We start from the raw sequence: 20,781 nt of genomic DNA on the forward strand, positions 1-20,781 counted from the left end.
CACATTAAATAAACAAGTTATCGGGGTTAGTTTAGAACATGAACTTAGTGAAAAAATACACACTAGATTCAATTGAAGCTGTACGTTTTAGTTCATCTGAGTGCAACCAACAGACAGCCGTCTACTCTAGACAAAATAAGTCGCGGTGAGATGAATACACTTCAACACAGCACGGAGCTTAGTCAAGCATAGTTTGTTGCACATCACTATGGGTAGTGTGTAGACTTTAACACCCACATTCCCTGTTCTTTTGACTCGAACTTCTAATGGATAATCCTCCCCGAGTGTGATGTATTTGTACACAGCAGGCTACGTCCTGCAGCACAAAGTGTGAGGTAAACGTGCAAAGGTTTCAAGATAATGAATTCATAAGTCTAGGCATTATAAATTCATACATTTTTCCAAAGCAGCCAACATTTGACCCATTTCACATCATAGACATATACTGCACACATTTAAACCTTTCAATGACTCAATTAGCATTGTGTATACACATTCACGAGTGGTTTTCTTTGCATAGCTTTATAGTTAAAAATGTGGCTGTGGATAGGGAGGTAACCAGTTGGGTAGGTGGATATGTGGGTAGATAGCTATAAAGCAAATTTCTAACAATCTTATCAACATTTAAAATCAGACGCGTTATATGCACCATGGGATCATCATAGTCTACTGTGATTGCATCTCCATGCTTTATAAATGTTCGTATTCTTTTATACTTTTCCTTTAATGTTCATATTTGCTATGTTCTCTACCCAGGCAGGTTAAGCTACAAAAAATGCTCCAAAAGAAGAGAGGAGCACATCGACTGGGGATTTGAACATGTGAACGAGGCAGCCCTTTACTGTGGCATACTAAAGTGAATAAATGCATAATAAACATTAAACACATAAATAAATGAGTAGCAGTTGGGTAATGCATTCACTGTGACAGTACCCAATATCCAGAGACCCGCTGAAGTCAAACACTCCCCGCTGCGGCTCATGCAGGTTCCACGCCACATATCTGTGTGCAGACATGGAGGGAGAGATATGCATGTGTAAGTGTACAGGGGTGTGTATGGGAAATGGTAGTGTAGTGATTAGCGCATTGCACAACAAACACAGCTATCCGAGTTTGATTCCTGCTCACAACCAAAATGCGTGAATATCGTGGGTCTCCACCGAGGTCAACTAAGCCTTAAATCGGTACGTTGTATGTACGTATGTTTAACTTCTTGCACGCCGTACATAGCCAACCGTGCTAATCGAAGGTGTGGGGAATGGACAACAAACTCAACACAAAAAGCAGTTTTAAAGAAATTAGTTTTAAATCTAGATTTAAAAGTGCATAGCTCGAAGTGGCTTCCTAATATCGGAAGGAAGTTCGTTCCAGAGGGCCGCAGAAGCGCTTCCGAAAGCGCACAATGCAGTGATCGTGTTTGTTCGATGGCTAGCCAAATTGTGCAGTGTGTAAAATATCAGCACTGGGGAGACAAAAGGTGGGGCCGAATATGGTGCTTGCCACACCACCCCCTCATGCGCCGTTCCGGCCTTCACTGGTGATCGATATTAGCACTTGCCCCAAAAGTCTGTTAAGGCTATAATAGGGATCTGTCTTGTCCATGTGAGCGCTTGTGAGAAGACGTATACGGGTGAGCGCACGTATACGTGTGTGTGCACATGTGTATGCGTTAAAGTGGGCAAAATGTCCTCAGGATATACTGTCATGTGCTTGTGTGCGGAAGTCTACGTGTGCATGTGTGCCACGTGCCAAATGGACTGTGGTGTGGTGGGTGTGGTAGATGTGTGTTGGTTTATACGTGGGTGTGTAAAATGCGCACTATATGTCCACTGTTACATTTGCAAAAGAATCATGACTATGTTATTTCATGATGATTTCCCAACACAACCCCTTGTTTGAGCATAATTGGTACAACGAAATAATGCATTTACAGCAATACTTTTATTCTAATAATTTCCTCGATATTCCTTATATGCAGGAATACATGACATATGTACCAAGATTATACTGAATTTTATGCAAAATTCTCATCTCATGCAGCATAAATTTGTGAACATCTCATTTTGTATATTGTGTATTTTAAAATCAACATCATAGCCTGCACAGCTCTAAATAGCACATGTAGCCACAAGCATGTGGCCAGACTGCCATCTACTGAAGTCGATTCATTTGAACATTACACACACATTTTAAGCAATACAGTGCAACATTTACAGTTTCACATTATTTTTACATCTACATGTCAATGTGTATAGGCCTTTAACAGTCCACTGCTGGATGACCGCTTCCCCACGCCATGTCTGTTGTGTGGATTCTTTGACCATACTTCACCACACGAGTGAGTTCCAGTTGGCAAAGGCGGCGCCCAGCACTGGTTCATATCACAAACCACTGACATTAGCCTTGACCAGAAATCAAACTCAGGTTCTCAGGTTAATTATGCAGCGTGCTCACCAGTGGGCCACTGATACACCACAATATAAATCAAGAAATTAACTTGCAATAATTTAATACATACTAAAACCGCATATATCTATCAGTGTATTGCTTAGAAAATGTTTGCTTTTGTAAGAATTACAGACTAATCAATTGCACGTTCTCAGACTCGTGTCATTATGAAACAAAAATGTTCTTATGCAACTCCCACATTCAGCAAAACATCACAATGTCAAGGGCTGTCCCATAAGACGATGCCTGCCTAACAATACTTCTGTAAAGAGTGATTCACTGCGTGTTACTTATTGACTGTACTGTACTTACACATTTAATCCCTCAGAACTGCGCTAGGCTTGAGCAAGATAAAGTAGCGTGGGACAATATTGATGATTTTGGCTGTCTGGATTTGAGGTGCCCTACCTAAGTATTCTGACAGAAATTATGAGGTGAATGAACTAAGCTGCTTAGGCAGACTGTTTTAAAGGGTTAAAATGGGTGTAGCCCAAGGGTCATAAACAAAGTGGGCGGGGCTAGTGATGTTAATGTGAGAAATTAGCATGTTAATGTAAGATAGGAGAGCGGCCTCCACGACGAGGGCGCGGAGGTGGCTATGCTAATGTGAGAGATTAGCGTGTTAATGTGAGAGATGAGCATGTTGATGAAAGATCGCAGAGCAGCAACGTCGAGCTCGGCGAGCGAGGTGGCTGTGTTAGTGTAGGAAATTTTACCTGTTAATGTGAAATCAGAGAGCCGAAAATAACAACTAACATCGGAAGGTGGTAGGATGGGAACATCACAGCCAGTTATGACTTAAACTGGTTGATAACGTCCTTCCAATGATTGTTCAGTTTATACCCATCTTCTCGATTGAAGTTGTGTCTGTGTCTGAACATGTGGATGGCTTCATGAACAAATCTTTGTTGGTAGCCAGTGGGTTTGCAAAGTACCTTCGTCTTAGAGAAATACATTTCGTGTGAGCCCACCGCATTAAAACAATGATTAGCCACGGCCAAGGTATTGGTCCTGCCGTGTTTCAGATCTGCCTTATGTTCACGAACACGGTCCGAGACATGTCGCTTAGTTTCCCCAATGTAACGACTGCCGTAGACGCCGGGTATTGCATGTCAGGGATCACATCCTTCATAGATGAGATCAGATCACAAATTTTATGTACTGTGTTAAATCGAACCTGGATCCTGTATTTGTTCATGATTTTGGAGATCTTTTTGGTGACCCCTGCTATTTATGGCAAGGTGATGGTTTTGATTGGGTCCTCAGATGGTTCTTTCCCAACGGTTGAGGTGCGTGTGTGAGTCGATGCACGTGTGTGTAAGTCGATGTGTGCGTGGGTCCATGTGTGTGTGTAAGTCCATGTGTGTGTGTCAGTCAATATGTGTGTGTGTGTGTGTAAGTCCATTGTACACCCCTAGCTGCCACTGCAATTCAGTGGCCTAAAATACAATGTTTTGCTCCGGATGATCGCTGCAAAGTATGATCTGTGTTTTGAATTAGTGTTCTGATCTTAAAGGTGCATTGAAAAATGTTGAAACTCCGACTGATGCTCCTGCTGTTGTGGAGTGACTCATGCAGCCAGCTATGGCTGCAGAGTTTGGTAGTACATGTTGTTAACGTCGTTTATTGTGAAAATTCGGTCACAGTTCCTATGATCACTGTTTAATTGCTTTTATGGCTTTATTTTGGTGATTTTCGAAAAGTTTTTTGGTTTGGCCATATTTGTTTGTTGTAGTACAGAGTTAGACTGATGGCCTTAATCTAAGTTGTCTTGTGGTTGTTGTTGTTTGACTTGCATCCCACTGGGATTTTTGCACACAGTGTTGGTTTACTGTGCTTTTTCTGCAATATTTTGCTGTCTTTTCTGTTTGCACATAGTAACTTTAAGATGTTTTCTTGTTCATGTTTTTGTTTTTTGTTTGTTGCGGTTGCACCGGAGCCGAATGGCTCACAGGGCTATACCTAATACATGAACTTGAAGTGTGTGTAGGTCGATGTGTGTGTGAGTCTATGTGTGTGAGTCCATGTGTGTGTGTGTGGGTCGATGTGTTTGTGTGCGTGGGTCAATGTCTGCGTGTGTGTAAGTCGATGTGTGTGTGTGAGTCTATGTGTGTGAGTCCATGTGTGTGTGTGTGGGTCAATGTGTTTGTGTGCGTGGGTCAATGTCTGCGTGTGTGTAAGTCGATGTGTGTGTGAGTCTATGTGTGTGAGTCCATGTGTGTGTGTGTGGGTCGATGTGTTTGTGTGCGTGGGTCAATGTCTGTGTGTGTGTAAGTCGATGTGTGTGTGAGTCTATGTGTGTGAGTCCATGTGTGTGTGTGTGGGTCAATGTGTTTGTGTGCGTGGGTCAATGTCTGCGTGTGTGTAAGTCGATGTGTGTGTGAGTCTATGTGTGTGAGTCCATGTGTGTGTGTTTGGGTCAATGCGTTTGTGTGCGTGGGTCAATGTCTGCGTGTGTGTAAGTCGATGTGTGTGTGAGTCTATGTGTGTGAGTCCATGTGTGTGTGTTTGGGTCAATGCGTTTGTGTGCGTGGGTCAATGTCTGCGTGTGTGTAAGTCGATGTGTGTGTGAGTCTATGTGTGTGAGTCCATGTGTGTGTGTGTGGGTCGATGTGTTTGTGTGCGTGGGTCAATGTCTGTGTGTGTGTAAGTCGATGTGTGTGTGAGTCTATGTGTGTGAGTCCATGTGTGTGTGTGTGGGTCAATGTGTTTGTGTGCGTGGGTCAATGTCTGCGTGTGTGTAAGTCGATGTGTGTGTGAGTCTATGTGTGTGAGTCCATGTGTGTGTGTGTGGGTCAATGTGTTTGTGTGCGTGGGTCAATGTCTGCGTGTGTGTAAGTCGATGTGTGTGTGAGTCTATGTGTGTGAATCCATGTGTGTGTGTTTGGGTCAATGCGTTTGTGTGCGTGGGTCAATGTCTGCGTGTGTGTAAGTCGATGTGTGTGTGAGTCTATGTGTGTGAGTCCATGTGTGTGTGTTTGGGTCAATGCGTTTGTGTGCGTGGGTCAATGTCTGCGTGTGTGTAAGTCGATGTGTGTGTGAGTCTATGTGTGTGAGTCCATGTGTGTGTGTGTGGGTCAATGTCTGCGTGTGTGTAAGTCGATGTGTGTGTGAGTCTATGTGTGTGAGTCCATGTGTGTGTGTTTGGGTCAATGCGTTTGTGTGCGTGGGTCAATGTCTGCGTGTGTGTAAGTCGATGTGTGTGTGAGTCTATGTGTGTGAGTCCATGTGTGTGTGTGTGGGTCGATGTGTTTGTGTGCGTGGGTCAATGTCTGCGTGTGTGTAAGTCGATGTGTGTGTGAGTCTATGTGTGTGAGTCCATGTGTGTGTGTGTGGGTCGATGCGTTTGTGTGCGTGGGTCAATGTCTGCGTGTGTGTAAGTCGATGTGTGTGTGAGTCTATGTGTGTGAGTCCATGTGTGTGTGTGTGGGTCGATGTGTTTGTGTGCGTGGGTCAATGTCTGCATGTGTGTAAGTCGATGTGTGTGTGAGTCTATGTGTGTGTGTGTGGGTCAATGTGTTTGTGTGCGTGGGTCAATGTCTGCGTGTGTGTAAGTCGATGTGTTTGTGTGCGTGGGTCAATGTCTGTGTGTGTGTAAGTCGATGTGTGTGTAAGTCGATGTGTGTGAGTCCATGTGTGTGTGTGTGGGTCAATGTCTGCGTGTGTGTAAGTCGATGTGTTTGTGTGCGTGGGTCAATGTCTGCGTGTGTGTAAGTCGATGTGTGTGTAAGTCGATGTGTGTGAGTCCATGTGTGTGTGTGTGGGTCAATGTCTGCGTGTGTGTAAGTCGATGTGTGTGTGTCTTTTTCGCCCAGGCAACGCTGGGTACTTCCCACTAGTGTTTCTTAAATTGAACAATGTTACAGGAACTTGGATAAAATAAACGATGGGGCGTGAATTCCCAAGTTAAGCAATGCAACTAAAGAAGCACAAAGATAAGTGTTTTGAACTGCACTGTGGTGGTTGAACACAGTATGGATGAAATGAAACAGTCAAGTCTGGTAGCCTAAACCCCCTCCATGGATGGAGGAATCAACAAGTGAAGTTCATGGCAACAGTCACCATGGTAGTTGCAATCGAAAGGGGATGAGGCACCTGACCACCAGCAAAGGAAGTAAATGTAATTAATCCATGAGTGAAGTCACAGAAATAGTAACCACGGTAGCAGCGACAGAAGAGTCCTAAGTAGGTGACCGACGCCTCCAGAAAGTAGCTACACTGAAAGAGCGAGTGCTGGATCATGAGTGATGCATGGAAGCATCAAGCCCCGGCCCTCACGTGGTGAGCGTGTTGAGGCCGCACGCCTTTAGCTTGAGTAGGCGGTCGCGCCAGTACTCCCGGGGTACGCGGAAGTAGTGCACCGATCCTCCCAGGATGTGCAGCGCCTCTCCGTCAAGCGTGAACTCCTGACCATGTGTCTTCAGTGAGCCTGACTTTTTGAGGTCGGCTTTCAGGATTTCTTCATCCATGTCCAACTGAACCTCGCTCTGCAGGTTTCTGCAGCACAGGGTGGGGTGTGAAGATGCATAGCTGAGGTTATGCCCTGCTGGGAGTATGGTATGTTTAAAAATCATGATGCGTTGTTGTAGAAAATTCAGAAAAAAACATATATAAGCAGAACTATGGTCTGTCTCAATGTATATAAAGTGTAGCACATCTGCGTATTGGTTTTCCAGACCAATTATTGTCAAACAGCATTTGTTCAAGTAAGCAAACTCTGGCCTGGTTTTGATCTTTCAGGTCTCATCAGGCTTGTTATGTACGTATGTATATTGAAGTTCCTTTCACCGTATATCGCCAACCGTGATAATCGGAGGTGCAGGGGAAGGACAACAAACTAAACAAATGTTGCCAAGTTACCAGATGTTATTGTCTTTACTAAGAATTCTGTGAAAATTAGGCAATTTTTTTTTCAATCACCATCTTTACAGGAAAAGCATTTCTGCAAATGACTTTAGTTTGGACCAAGTGAATGTTCTTATTTTACTGCATCTAGGCAAGAGCAAATTGCACTAAACACGTCTCCTGCAGTGTGTACATTAATAGCACATCAGGTGTGGCCAATTGCTAACTGCATAACTTTTGTTTTCAATTTCAGAGTCCATTTTAAAATCCAAACATGCCATGAGTTAATGTAATACAGTAACCACAGAGTGATACACAAAAGATGCATGCACAGTAGGGGGTAGAACTTTTGGGATGGTCAAAGAGCTCAGAATAGGTTAATTAATTAATTCACCATATTGTGCTTAGTTATCCTTGCACTTTTATTTCATGTTAATACAGGACTCGTCATAATGTGCTTTCACTGGATTTAAATAACAGATACAGAGCAAGTAAGTGTATTTTTTTACATCACAATTCTGTTCAAATAGAAAAGGTAGATCTGAGTGACTTAACAATGACAGTCTTTGCTTTACCAATTTGAATGAGTATAAAGAGTCCGCAAAATCAATGGGTCAGCTGAAATAAAGTATCCCTCCTTTAAAATAACATCTAAATCAAGTACACTATTTATTTTATTATATAAAAACCAGTTAGAACGACGATGTGAACAAAATTTGTTTCTTATCTAGTGGATTCATATATCTTGCCTCCATTGGAGATGACGCTTGTGCTGCCAAGACTTTCTAGTTTAGTGCCAGATGTCGTTCTGGAAACGTTTTCACCGGGGTTAAAAGATGTGTACCTTACACACCGGTGGGCAACTCACCCGCTCTATGGACTTGCGTGACATGGCAATCGCACCACAATCACCTGTCGCTATCACATACTGACCTCTCACCTCTCACCTGAGACCGACCACTCACTAGTTTATTCCATACCATACACATTAGAGAGCAGATGAAAAAATACACTATCGCCAAAGCCGTTGACAGCAAGATTAATATGAAATTTCGGAAAATTGGATTGAGAAATAAATGCATGAAGATAAACGGAGGTCTTCTATTTTAATTACAACACAGTTATACAAACCAATGGAAACAAATTACAGAAAATTCAAAGATCTTAACAAAGATGTTCATTTCGGCTCAATAAACATGGTAAAACAAAAGCCTCCTACAGTTCCTGTACAAGTAAGAAAAAGAGATACAAACTATATATTTAAGCGACACAACTGGAAAACAGTGAAACATTTAGAAACCCTTGGAAAATTAATCAATGTGGACCATAATCTAAATGATGAAACAGGCACGCAAGATCAGGTTGGAGTGCTTTTGGAAAACTGAACTTCACAATGAAAAGCAAGATACCAATGTGCCCGAAGAGGAAAGTGTTTATTCGATGTATATTACCTGCTATGACATGGACCAGAACCACATGAAGGCATGGAGAAGCCTTAATCCAGCACTGGAGAGACCATGGCTGACAATTATTATACTAATTACAGGAATATAATTAACAGCGCCATATAACATATGGCATTTCGAGCCTGTTGTAAAATATAGTACAGTACTAAATACGGACAGTGAACACGATGAAAATGAATTTTAAAAAAGGTTTAAATGGCTGAATTTAGCCTAATGGAGTTCATTTATTTGGTGACATACTCTTTGGTTCTTTCGGTAAAGTCACGTAGATGCAAAAAAAGAATGAAAATAACTAAATTAAATCACGTTTCGAAGGCAACACAAGCTTCCGTCATCAGGTCACGAAAACTTCAAATCTAGAATTATTTGGTGACAATGAGAGCTTAATGACTGGCACTTACCTCTCAAAAATACGTTGCCTTTTCTGTGCCCGATTCCGCACAGACACTGGCTGTGTGGACTTTGATTGGCACCTTAAGTACGGTACTGCACTCTGTGTAACACATCCCTTGGTTCAAAGTATCTATACGCACTCTCCCATTATTGGAGGGAGAACTCAAAGGTCAAACGTAAGGTTTTCTACGTTTATAGCAATGCACTTTGGCCCAAAACCCACAAGGGTTGTGCAATGTTGCCGATTCAACAATATGTTAACAAGCTTTGCTCCTTCACGCAAGCTGTCAATGAATACCTTTGTTGCGAATGTGCAGGATTCGGTATTGCAATAGCGTTCAGTGCTGGGAGTTTAGTGGGTTCATATAAGTCAATAAGAACAGTGCAATATTGTATGTAGACTGCAGAAATATTCCACGTAGTAAAATTGGCCTTTATTTAATTTGGCTGTACCCAGCCATAAAGGTTGAATAAGTGGTCAGAAAAACTGTTTCAAATTGTATTTATCAGCAATGCACTCTATGGTACAGTATAGGGAAAAGGTCATTTCAGTTACTGGAAAAAATACTGTAATAGATGTATTGAGTCTGCTAAGTGCAGCATAAAAGTAATTCCAGCCATTCTCGATCCACCAATGAATGGCATTCCCTTAATCATGTCTGTTATGTTTTTTTTTTACCATACTTCACTGCGCAGGTCAGTGCGAGTTGGCAAAGGGGTAGAGGGCATGTCCAGTTCTGATACTGAAGTTATCCAAGGCTGGGAATCGAACGTTGGTCGCAGAGTTAAAAACTGAACAAGCTAACCACTTAAAACGAACATATTACTTGCCAGGCCAAAGTGGAAGCAAGCACATAATTGCGTACAACAATGAAATATGTTGACAAGCCTATAAAATACTGTGCAGCATTCTAATAAATGTCTTAGCATGTAAAGTAACCTTTTGTGATTCCAAATGATGTAGTTAAAAGGAGGTACTTTCTCACCAGTGGAAAAACGTGTATTCTAACTAATGTATGTACTGTATGTTGAACTTCTTGCAGCACGTGGCCAACCGTGCTATGTTTTTTGCCTATGGGCAGTTTAAAGCAATGTTTTCCAGAATAATTTAAGCGGGAAAATTCTGGTCTGGTTTCGAGTCTCATCAGCAGAACCAGACCTTTTATGCAAATTTTGCTGAGTTGAACGAAGCGGACCAACATTTTCGGCAAAATGCTTCGCATAAGCACTACCGGACAGGCCGATTCAGCACAAATAACCTTAATACAGTATTCAACTAATGAATACTGTACATTTTCTGTCATGTCTATGTGGCAAAATAGGCCATTGTTCATTTATTACAGTATAACTCTTCTCAACCGTGGTGATGTAGAGGACGAACATCAGGGATCATTAAAAGGTGGTTGTGAGCTTATGTGGGAGCCTGGCATCTGTGCCACGATTTAATGCAATGTTGCTGGCTCAATTCTCCAAAACAGGCACAATAAAATACTGTTGTGCTTCATTCAGCGCCTAGAGCCACCCATTAAATACAACTCTTGAGCTGAACAATAACGATTTACATAAACAGCAGCACAGGGCTGGGACATGTACTTGTATTATGTACAAATTAAATGCCGGCTGAAGCAGAGACAGCAGTGGTCGGGCTGGACTGCAAGTCCATATGCCAAGCAGACCCAACTTGCAGTGCCTAAGAGCCCCCTTAGCAGAGTGGCACGTGCCACATCCACCACCAAGTCTGATCCAAGACAAGATATTGCGGTGTGATTAAACCAGTGGCAGTCATGGCAGTCAGATTAAGTCGGAGTGCACCGCTTTGGTGGCAGAGCACATCTTATTTGACCGTCATGGCAGTGGAGTAGAAATTCTACATTTCCATGTAATGTCCTGACTCAACAACCAATAAGGACTGAACCTTGCAATATCTCTGGAGTGGATGTTCAAGTAATACTCTGGTTAAATTAAAATACAGTCCTGTAGACTTAAACCACACTGTACTTTTTTTTCATATACATGTCTTTTAGATATATCCTGTAACAATATTTAAATGATTTTCTTAAGTATGGCATTGTACTGTGCAATAATTCGATTACGGTAGTCACACGTTTTTAAATATACCTGAACACTCAACTGCAAAGCGCATACAACAAACAGTCGACATACAGCTCACATACATACACCTCGCTAACACACACCTAACCTAACCTCCACCACTGAATTGGTACGCTCACCTGGAATCCACATACACACACCTGTGAAAATACACCTCTTCAAAGACGCACCCATCTCTGCACCTCCACACACACTCACTTGCAGAGATATCTGAAAGACACAGATTCCCCCGTATAGCCCTAACATACTTTCGGGGCAAACGCTGTTAGCGAGCGCCTATGACGGCCGGGACACGAGGGGGTGTGTGATCAGAACCACGCCCGGCCGCCTTTGTCTCCCCAATGGCGATGTTTACTACACACCGCACCAGGCACTCATGAGCTGAGTTGACATAAGAGAGGCTCGTGTCCGGTTCTGATAATCGTCACGCGTGTACACTCACCTACGCACACTCTCACCTGTGCATTCACATCTGTCCACTCACCAGTTTACACGCCCTGCCTCCATGCAACTTCACCTACAGTGTGCACATACCTAAACGTTGAAGCTCGACGCGCAATTACCTACATTGCACACTCACTCACCTGCACACACTCGCACACAAACTCACCTGTACACTCAAGACACAAACTCATCTGTACACAAGACACCTGCACACACTCGCACACAAACTCACCTGTACACTCAAGACACAAACTCACCTGTACACTCAAGACACACTCACCTGCACTTAGAAACTCAATTGCACACTCACCTAAACACAAACTCACTGACCAGCACATTTCGACGCAATCACCTGCACACGTTCACCTGTGCACATACACTCACTTGCACACACACTCCTCTGCACTGAGACGCACACTCACCTGAACTTAAGACACACACTGACCTGCACGCATAAACTCAATCATCTGTGCACACACACACACACTCTCACCTGCACGCGACTCACCTGAGCATGTAGATGATCACCAAAACAAACAGCACGATCAGTAAACAGTAAACGCGGTTCTTCTGCGACTTTCGCATGGTGACGCTTGCCATGGTTGTAATCCACCCACCTGCACCTCTCTGTCGCTGTATTTGCGGCACGGCAAACGTGAGCCAAACGCGGAAACTCACAACAACGCACGTGGGTGGCTATCTATGGCCGTGTGGCGCTTAGCTTATAACGTCAATGGACTTCACTAAAACTTCACGGAGCAATGGCAATGGAACTCATTCGGTCCAAAGTTGTTTTTGGGGGGGGTGAGGGGTTGGTCTCAGCATGCACAAACTTTCTGGATATTTTCTGGATTTTTCCCCAACTTTCTCTATCAAGCACAAACTTTCTGGATATTTTCTGGATTTCCCCCAACTTTCTCAATCAAGCACAAACTTTCTGGATATTTTCTGAATTTTCCCCAACTTTCTCAATCAAGGACCAACTTTCTAGATCTTTTCTGGATTCCCCCCCCCCACTCTCTCAATCAAGCACAAATTTCTGGATCTTATCTGGATTTCCCCCCCAACTTTCTCTATCAAGCACAAACTTTCTGTCCCAAGTTCTCAACCTGTTCGTCGCGGCTCGGGAGATGAAACAAGAACGAGAGTGATAAACTAGAACATACGATGATGATGGTGGTGGTACACTGAAAAGCGACACGCCACTGCAGGGAAGTTTACGAACAGCTGACTTGCACAGGTGTGACGCAGTGGTGTGTCGATGTAGGGGGGGTGTGTGTGTGTGCACCGTGTGCAATGATAACAATAAGCAGTCTCTATGCAGCGTGGCTTAGTGTGCGTGCTGTCACCAGTGAAGTCGCCACCCTGCCCCGCTGTGTACACAGCTTTTGTTTTGCATCGCCATCGACGGTGGGGTCGTGGGTTTGGGGCCCATCGTGGTCACGTCTGTTGCACGTGCACGGCGTGCCACGTCTCGCGTGTTGCTTCCACCTGAGATCACCTGCCGGTGCTTTTAACAGTCAGGGAGTGAATGCAGCGTGCATGGCCTAGAACTATGTCAGTCGTGTGTTTGTGTATTCACATTCGGTGTGTTAAGCTACGTTCAGTGCGGTTCGGCGAAATTGTGTGCTGCGTATAGCGCGCGTACACACACGTTCGATAAAGTGTCTACAAATATGCGCTAAACATATCGATATTCACTCTCGCTTACAATGCAGTGGTGTGTGTGTGAGCTGGTATGTACTAAGTGTGCTGGCTACCCTCGGTGTTCGTGCAGTGCCGATCACAGCCCCTATGTACCGTACAACAATGTAGAACTTGTACGTTGTGCGTACGTTGCGACAGTGTGTAGTTTAAACGTAAGATGCAAGTACTGCATATATATGTGTCTGTGCAGTGTGTGCAGTGTGTGGTTTACATACAGTGCGGAACTGTGTGACACACGACTTTCTCTTGCGTGTGTTTCGAGAGAGATGATTATTCAATTGTTTGTAGTGTGTGTGTGTGGATTCTATATATATAAAACGTGCTCGGACTGGTTTGGCCAGCTCACACCCCCTTCGGCGCGATAGCTGAGGCTCTGTTTTGTTTCCCTATCGCCGCCCCGAATCGTTTTCACGACGACGACGCCGTCCCACCCACTCTGCGAGTGATTCCGGTGCGAGGAGAAACCGAGAGGCAACAACAACAAAAAAACCGGTGACTTCTTCCGCAAGGAATCGAGTCACTGGAACTGCATTCACCACGCACAGCGCCTTGTGGTGAACACGCAAAACGCATGCACTGACGATATATAAAAAAAATGTAATCCTTTATATTAAGTTTGATTGCTTGCTTGCATGCTTGCGTGTTTGCTTGCTTGCTTACGACCGTGCAAATCTTTCGGTCGTTTTTTTAATCCACTTCCCGTGATCCAATCGAGCTGACATTTTGCACACAGACTCGTTGTGCGAGACAATGTTCGTGAATTTTTTTTCTCCAAATTTTACACTGTTTAGGGAAAACAAATTAAATATTTAATTACCAATTGCTTAATACTGGCAGACAATCACCTGACCCATAGGTGGCAGCCATCTCAAGCCAGAGGACGAGAGGACTCTAGCCGCCACGCATATAAAGGATTTATAGTGAAAAACTTTGTTTTTACGGGTTATACTTATTACTGATTGGCCTGGCCAAGTCTCGTTAGTGTCAGAGCAGAGAATGCCAAAAGGCGAGCAGTCCAAGGACAATGCACTACCAGGGTATTTACAGCTCGGGGTGAGTTGCTACAAAATGGGTTACCTTTTTGCTAGTATCAAAGTATGAATAAGTAATAATAGATGTTAACCTTTCTGGCAGTAAAACGGGTATTAGGATGTTCAAACATCAATTCGAAACCTTTTGCAAGGAATCAAGTTTGCATTAACCACACATACGTGTGGTGAACATGCAAAACACAAAACATGCTCTGATTATATATTTTCATTGTCTTTGAAACTTATTGGCATACACCAGAGACAAGCCTTCTGTAGGGTCGAGTCTCACTGTCGTGACGACGCGTGGCGCCAGTTGCAGTTCCAAGGAGAACCCGGGTGTAAATGGCCCTCTCTGTCAGCGGCGTGTGCTGCTGGGGCACCAAGTAGAGTCCATGAGGGATATGGCTCTGGTGAATGCAGAGAGGGGCGCATGGGAGGACATAATAATCTGGGTCAGGGGTCGGCAACCAAAATAACAAGAAGAGCCATTTCTTTCCAATTCGGTACAAAATTCAGTATTTCAAGAGCCGCAATGCATCTGAGTACATACTGTACATACGTACATATCGTCAAGAAGCAGCCCGTAAAGAGCCGCATGCGGCTCCGGAGCCGTAGGTTGCCGACCCCTGGTCTGGGTGTACACGAGAGGGCACGTGACCGTACAGAAGAGGTAATGGGACACGTGGTGTCGGGTCCTCGTTCTTCTGATAAGATTGAGAAGGGGGTCGTGGCCGAGGGCGGAGCCAGGCCACGCTGAGGAGCATAAGAGACGAGTCCCGAGAGCGATCTGGGCTGTCTTCTGGGAATCAACCGCCGTCTACGTCTCTTCGGTCTCCGGGCTTCGGGGCTTGTTAGTCGTGGAGCAAACTGTTAACGGACCTAGTCCGGTTATATAGTTACCCCGTGGTGGTTACCGCTATGTAGTATCCCGTTGTATGGTTAGGTAGTGGACCAGAGCACAGAGTTAACTGTGTTGTACGTTATGTAGTGACCCCGTTGGGGTCTTGTTAGCTACGTTGTGCGTTTAGGGAGTTACCTTGTTGGGGTTGTTAAATAAACGTGTTGCCTCCAAGAACAAGTGTGTGTCTCAGTGAAACCACTACATCACTACCAGTGGCAGACCAGAGAGCACCAAAAGGCGAGCAGTACAAGGACAATGCACTATCAGAGCATTTGTAGTGTAATAGCGCCGTCTGTTGTCCAGTAACGGCAACTCCAGTGGACGAGCAGTACACACACACCGGTGAGCATATACACGGGTGTGTCAGAAGGGCGGAAGAACTGGGGCAAGGGTCATAGAAGACCCCGTCTAGAAGCCCCTGACACCCGCAAGTGGGTTCGAGAAGGGAGGCGCGGCCAGGGCAGAGCCAGGCCGCACCGGGTAGCATAAAAGCAGCGAAGAGCTCGTGGCTGCCGGTTCTGGGAAGTGGACACGTCTTGTCATCGCTGTCGTCTTCGCCGCCTTCGTCGCTGCCGTCGGCCGGATAGCTCTTGGCTGTCTTGGTCAGCGCCGTCGGTGTAACACGGTCAGGGTTGTGTTAAGGCTCGGCTAGACGACTCGGGAGAAGCGAGGATGAACCTGTGGACCTGAAAGTATTGAATAAAGAAGGTGCCTCTTCAAGAACCTTGTCTCCCGCTCCGCTGACACTACACATGGCTCGGGGTGAGCAGCTACAAAATGGGACCTGTTTTGCCAGTATCAAATTATGAACCAAGAATGGGTTTTACCCTTTCTGGCAATAAAACAAGAGGTGTTAAGACGTTCAAACACCAAATATAAACCTTTTGCAAGGAATCGAGTACTGAATTTACCACACGTACGTGAACATGCAAAACACAAAACATGCTCTGATAATATGCGTGTGGTTAATGCAGACTTGATTCCTTGCAAAATGTTTCTATTTGGTGTTTGAACATCTTGACACCTGTTTTTTTTCCAGAAAGGGAAAAACCTATTCTTACTTTTTGATACTTTGGTACTGGGAAAAAGGTCCCATTTTAAAGTAACTTCCCTCTGCTGTTTGTTTATCAACATAATGAATCCCCGCTGTCAAGCACGCCGTGTGTGTGTGTCTTGAGGCGGCCCTGGGTCTCCCCTAGGTCGACTCGGCCTTAAATGAGTACCTGGCATCAGTGTAAGCATCGCCACTGGGGAGACAAAGGTGGTCGGCGTGATGATGGCCACCCACTCCCTCGTGTACTGTTCCGGCCTTCATCAGTGCTACTTGTTAATAGCACTTACCACCAGCAGTCTGCATACCTGTTACCTCCTTGTCAGTGCCTACCTTATTACAGACCAATTCAGACCGTATTGGTCACCCCGTGCCCCTTATGAATCTCAACGTTCATCTTACAAAGTCCCATCAAAAGGGAGAAACATGCAAATAGACATTTGTTTTGCCTGTATTGAAATGGCTATATGCCGCACGGACCTGAAAACTCAATTTACCTGTACAAGAATATGGGTAAACCGTATGGGTTGACAGGTATGCATGTGAGGCAAGGCTATTTCCACTCATGTGCAGTCAAACAATTAACTACTGTGCAGAACTCCTCTTGTCCGCAACCATACTACGTACCCACAACTTATATTGTCCACTAAGACTTCGATTCCCAGCGTACCAATAAGTTCCTATTATTCGCCGGCATTTGGAAGTTGTTCCCATTTAGTGTATGAGAACGGCATCCAATTATATACCGTACAGTACTCTCAAACATTGTTTGTAAATAAGAGGGTAAATTCGTAAATAGACTGTACGAAATTCGTATCCCACAACTACATGAATACTCTGCTTTGCGTACATTACGTTACATATATATTTTTGGCACGTATTGTTTTTTAGCCTTGGTTTTAATGTGCTCGTTGTACCATGTTGATGCAGACCTTTCCATTTGAAACTTGGCCATGTACAGTTGTTTTTGGATTGTTTTGTTCAGGTTGTTTTTGTAATCACGTTTTTGTGAGCATGTCCCCATTGAAAAAGAATATATTGCTCAATGGATTAGATTTTTTTTTACATGGACCAATATAAAGCCTAAACCTATTCAACAAAAATGATTGAAACTTCAAGTAACCACTACAATACATTTCCCTACTGATTAGTGTTCGTTTTAAAACTTTACTTCACATTAATGGTTTCCAATGAATGGAGGCAATCTGGGAAATCAGTAATATTGAAATGACTTATTGCCGTCAGTTAATGTAATATTTCGTCAAAATGTGCTTGTGTGCTACATTGTTGCGTCTCAAACTCTGAAAGCACATACACTCAAACTTAGCTGGATGTATAATTTAGTGGCTTAGCCAATGTGCTTTTGTTCATTTGTTTCAACCCCATCTCCACCTGAAATTCCTACCGTGCTGTAAAGTACAGCAAGTGCTTAAAACCCTGGTCACGTGGCACACAGGAGTAAGCGATTGAATGCCGAACAAAATGCATGGCAAAATGTTACATTAATACTGGTACTGTATGAAGCCATATTCTCAAATAAGCCCTTGTTTATTGTACCTAAGCGAACCCCTTTCCACAGATGTCACAACAGGCTTCTACCTAGTTATGAAAGTAATATACACATGTTCAGGGCATATGCAAGTACATGCAATAATACAAATATACTATAAACGGGTATCCTTTTTGTTCACAGATTCTGTTGTATAATTTTGCAGTATTAACTTTAGCGATACTACAGTACAGTAGGTATAGTGATTTCATACGCTTTAATTAATTATTGACAGAACACATACATTGTGTGGATTTCATGTTTATTAATACAGTATTTTCAAAACAGTCAGAATGTGTGAACAGGTTTCTTAAATATGGACTGGATATCGTTACAACTTAACATTGGACAATGAACATAATCCACAAGCTAGCTACTTTTAATTAGTATACATGGTTATCTGTGTAGGTGTACTATCCAAATGTAGACCATTCACTATTCGTGTAACGTTTCTAGGAAACTTTTACTCACTAGCACATTTCACCTACACAATATCACCATGTCATCTCCAAACGTAAAATACACTTACCTAGAATATATGTTTATACTGCATGATTGTTAATGCTGCAAAAATGTATGAAGTAACAATAGGAATTACACACGGTCGAACATGTATTCGCCCTGTGCAATGAGCTCTACACGATGGCGAGTAACAAATACAAGTCGTCGCCCCCCCCCCCACGCCCAGGGTCAAAGTAATCCAATTACGTGAATTGCATAAAATTAATTAAATTTTCAAAGGCTAAGGAAAAACATGCTATATACAGAATATCGTGCCAATATGATGCTGAGTCTATACACGATAGCAAAACAATCCTACTCTTTAAAGATGTAATTTAACATGCATGCTCTGAATTAAAAAAAAAGTTATTCGAATTAGTATTTATGTTTTACATTTCATATTTAAATATTATGACAGTTTAATTAAACCAAAACTGTAAAACACGCCCACAGTATGATTATACGTACATTTACAAACCCGAAAGATTACTGTGCAAGCAGGCATTGGCTTGGTACACAGTGCGTATTAAACAAAGCATGTTATTAAACGAGTATAAATATATGGCGCAAGATATGGAAGCTAATTCTTTATAAATTAATGAAGACCTCGAATAGATTAATTCAAGCCACATCATATGTAAACGGCCACATGGGTACCGCCTGAATGAGTCCAAGGTACATTTTGACCTTCAGTGGCTAACAAGTTGTGAGATGCATCCCAGAAACTGGAAAATGTATTCATTTAATAGAGCGTGTCTGAAAGACAGTATTGTATTGTGCTAAACGCTCCAAATGTAAGTAAGAGATGGACATGCTCACAACAGATAAAAAGGGCCCTCGTAAAATGTGACTTTCTTCAACTGAAACGAATGCAGTCCGAGCTGTACTGTGATATCTCTGGGAATTTGCCAAAGATATCCGTGCAATAATCACAATTTTGTTGACTGAAATAAAACAATATTGAACACTTCACTATACTCTTTTTCAATGGAAATAAGATAAAGTACGAACGACACTATATGTGTCTCATAAAAAACATACTGCAATTTATAATTGAGGAATCTAGTTAGCCTTATCTAGACCGGTAATGAAATCGCAGTTCCTGAGCACATGGCCAAAGTCCCAAAATGCAAAGCGATAAGCAACAAACGCCAAAATTAAAGTTGTCACATGTAAGAGTGTAATACATTTAATGAAATTGAGCAAAGTAATTAAATATTTGGAAAAGAGTTGATGGGAGCCGGTATTACAGTTAGTGCAGTGTAAGGGAAGAAGCAGAAGTGTTGTGTTCTGCAGCGGGGTGGTTGAATACAGAATGAATGAAATGAAACAGTCAGTCTGGCAGAGAGAGTCCTTAACATGGATGAAGGAGCCAATGAGTCTAAAGTTCACGGTGACATTCCCCCTTTAGTAGTAATGATACAATGAAGGTAGCAGAGAAGGCACTTCTGGATGGCTTCACAAACAAAGCATGACCCACTTTGAGCAGCCTTTTAGATACCTTCAAAATTTACTCCATTTAAAAGTTTAAAGTCCACGTTACTAAAATATGTTGCTGTAGTTGCAAACGATCCTGTGACAGTAATTATGGCCTCAGGCTAATGCCATGGACAAATGTGTCAATAAAGTCAGCCATAAAAACTAAATATTAGCAGAAGATGAAAAAAACTAGATAAATGCAGATCCTAATAATCCATAATATTGGTTTTTTTTGGGGTTAGATCGCGTAAATATAAATGTGTTGTTATACCCGCCACCACCCGACACAGCCAATAAGTAAGGTTTGTCACGTAAATAGAACATGGCAAATATGTTACTAGTGCAGCACACTGGTGTGTTGGAGAGCAAATCCACAACATTTGCAATCTAACTTAACCTTAAAAAACTAACCCAACAAATCTATATTATGGATATTGGTTGCGAAAGCCGACGTGTTAAGCAGCTCATGATGTCAAGCTCCTGTATATTTTAGAAATATAAGAAGACACAAAGGTCCATTTCAGGACAGTAGTTTTCACTCTTGTTTGGAGAGGTCATTGTCACTGATGATACAGATGAGATCGGCTTGTGGTGCCAGGCCATAAATCTTCTTCACCTGCAACAGAATGGCAGAGAGAATATTGCAAAAAACAATGTAAAATAATATTCACTTTTTTACAACATGATACTGTGTATATGTAAAAAACTGAATTTAAAACCGAGTGTACTGTCACATAATTGTACTGGGTACTTTTTTGTTTCCTTTGATAGTGAAGACAAGTGTTGATGTTGGCCTAAATGCGTCCTTTTCGAAGATGAGCCACGCTCTTTCATCTTCGAGGGCAATCCCACAG

General features: G+C 42.9%; 1 protein-coding gene across 4 annotated transcripts in view; it reads right to left on the reverse strand.

The window, feature by feature from the left end:
* The window catches only part of GLB1L2 (galactosidase beta 1 like 2), a 73,177-nt gene extending 59,428 nt beyond the window's left edge, over positions 1 to 13,749 (reverse strand). The window contains exons 1-3 of one of the 4 annotated variants that reach the window (XM_061550867.1): positions 13,631 to 13,749; positions 6,727 to 6,945; positions 934 to 1,002 (exon numbers count right to left, since the gene is read on the reverse strand). In XM_061550867.1, the coding sequence (XP_061406851.1) occupies positions 934 to 1,002; positions 6,727 to 6,917 (260 nt within the window). In that variant the 5' untranslated portion in view covers positions 6,918 to 6,945; positions 13,631 to 13,749. Of the gene's footprint in view, positions 1 to 933; positions 1,003 to 6,726; positions 6,946 to 9,160; positions 9,338 to 12,216; positions 12,950 to 13,630 lie in introns of those variants that run through there. The other 3 variants (XM_061550865.1, XM_061550868.1, XM_061550866.1) reach the window with 3 other exon arrangements.
* Positions 13,750 to 20,781: the final 7,032 nt, after the last annotated feature.

The sequence above is a fragment of the Lethenteron reissneri genome, chromosome 13 (assembly GCF_015708825.2).
Source record: "Lethenteron reissneri isolate LAM-NWPU_2019-01 chromosome 13, ASM1570882v1, whole genome shotgun sequence".
In the NCBI taxonomy this organism is placed as follows: Eukaryota; Metazoa; Chordata; class Hyperoartia; order Petromyzontiformes; family Petromyzontidae; genus Lethenteron; species Lethenteron reissneri.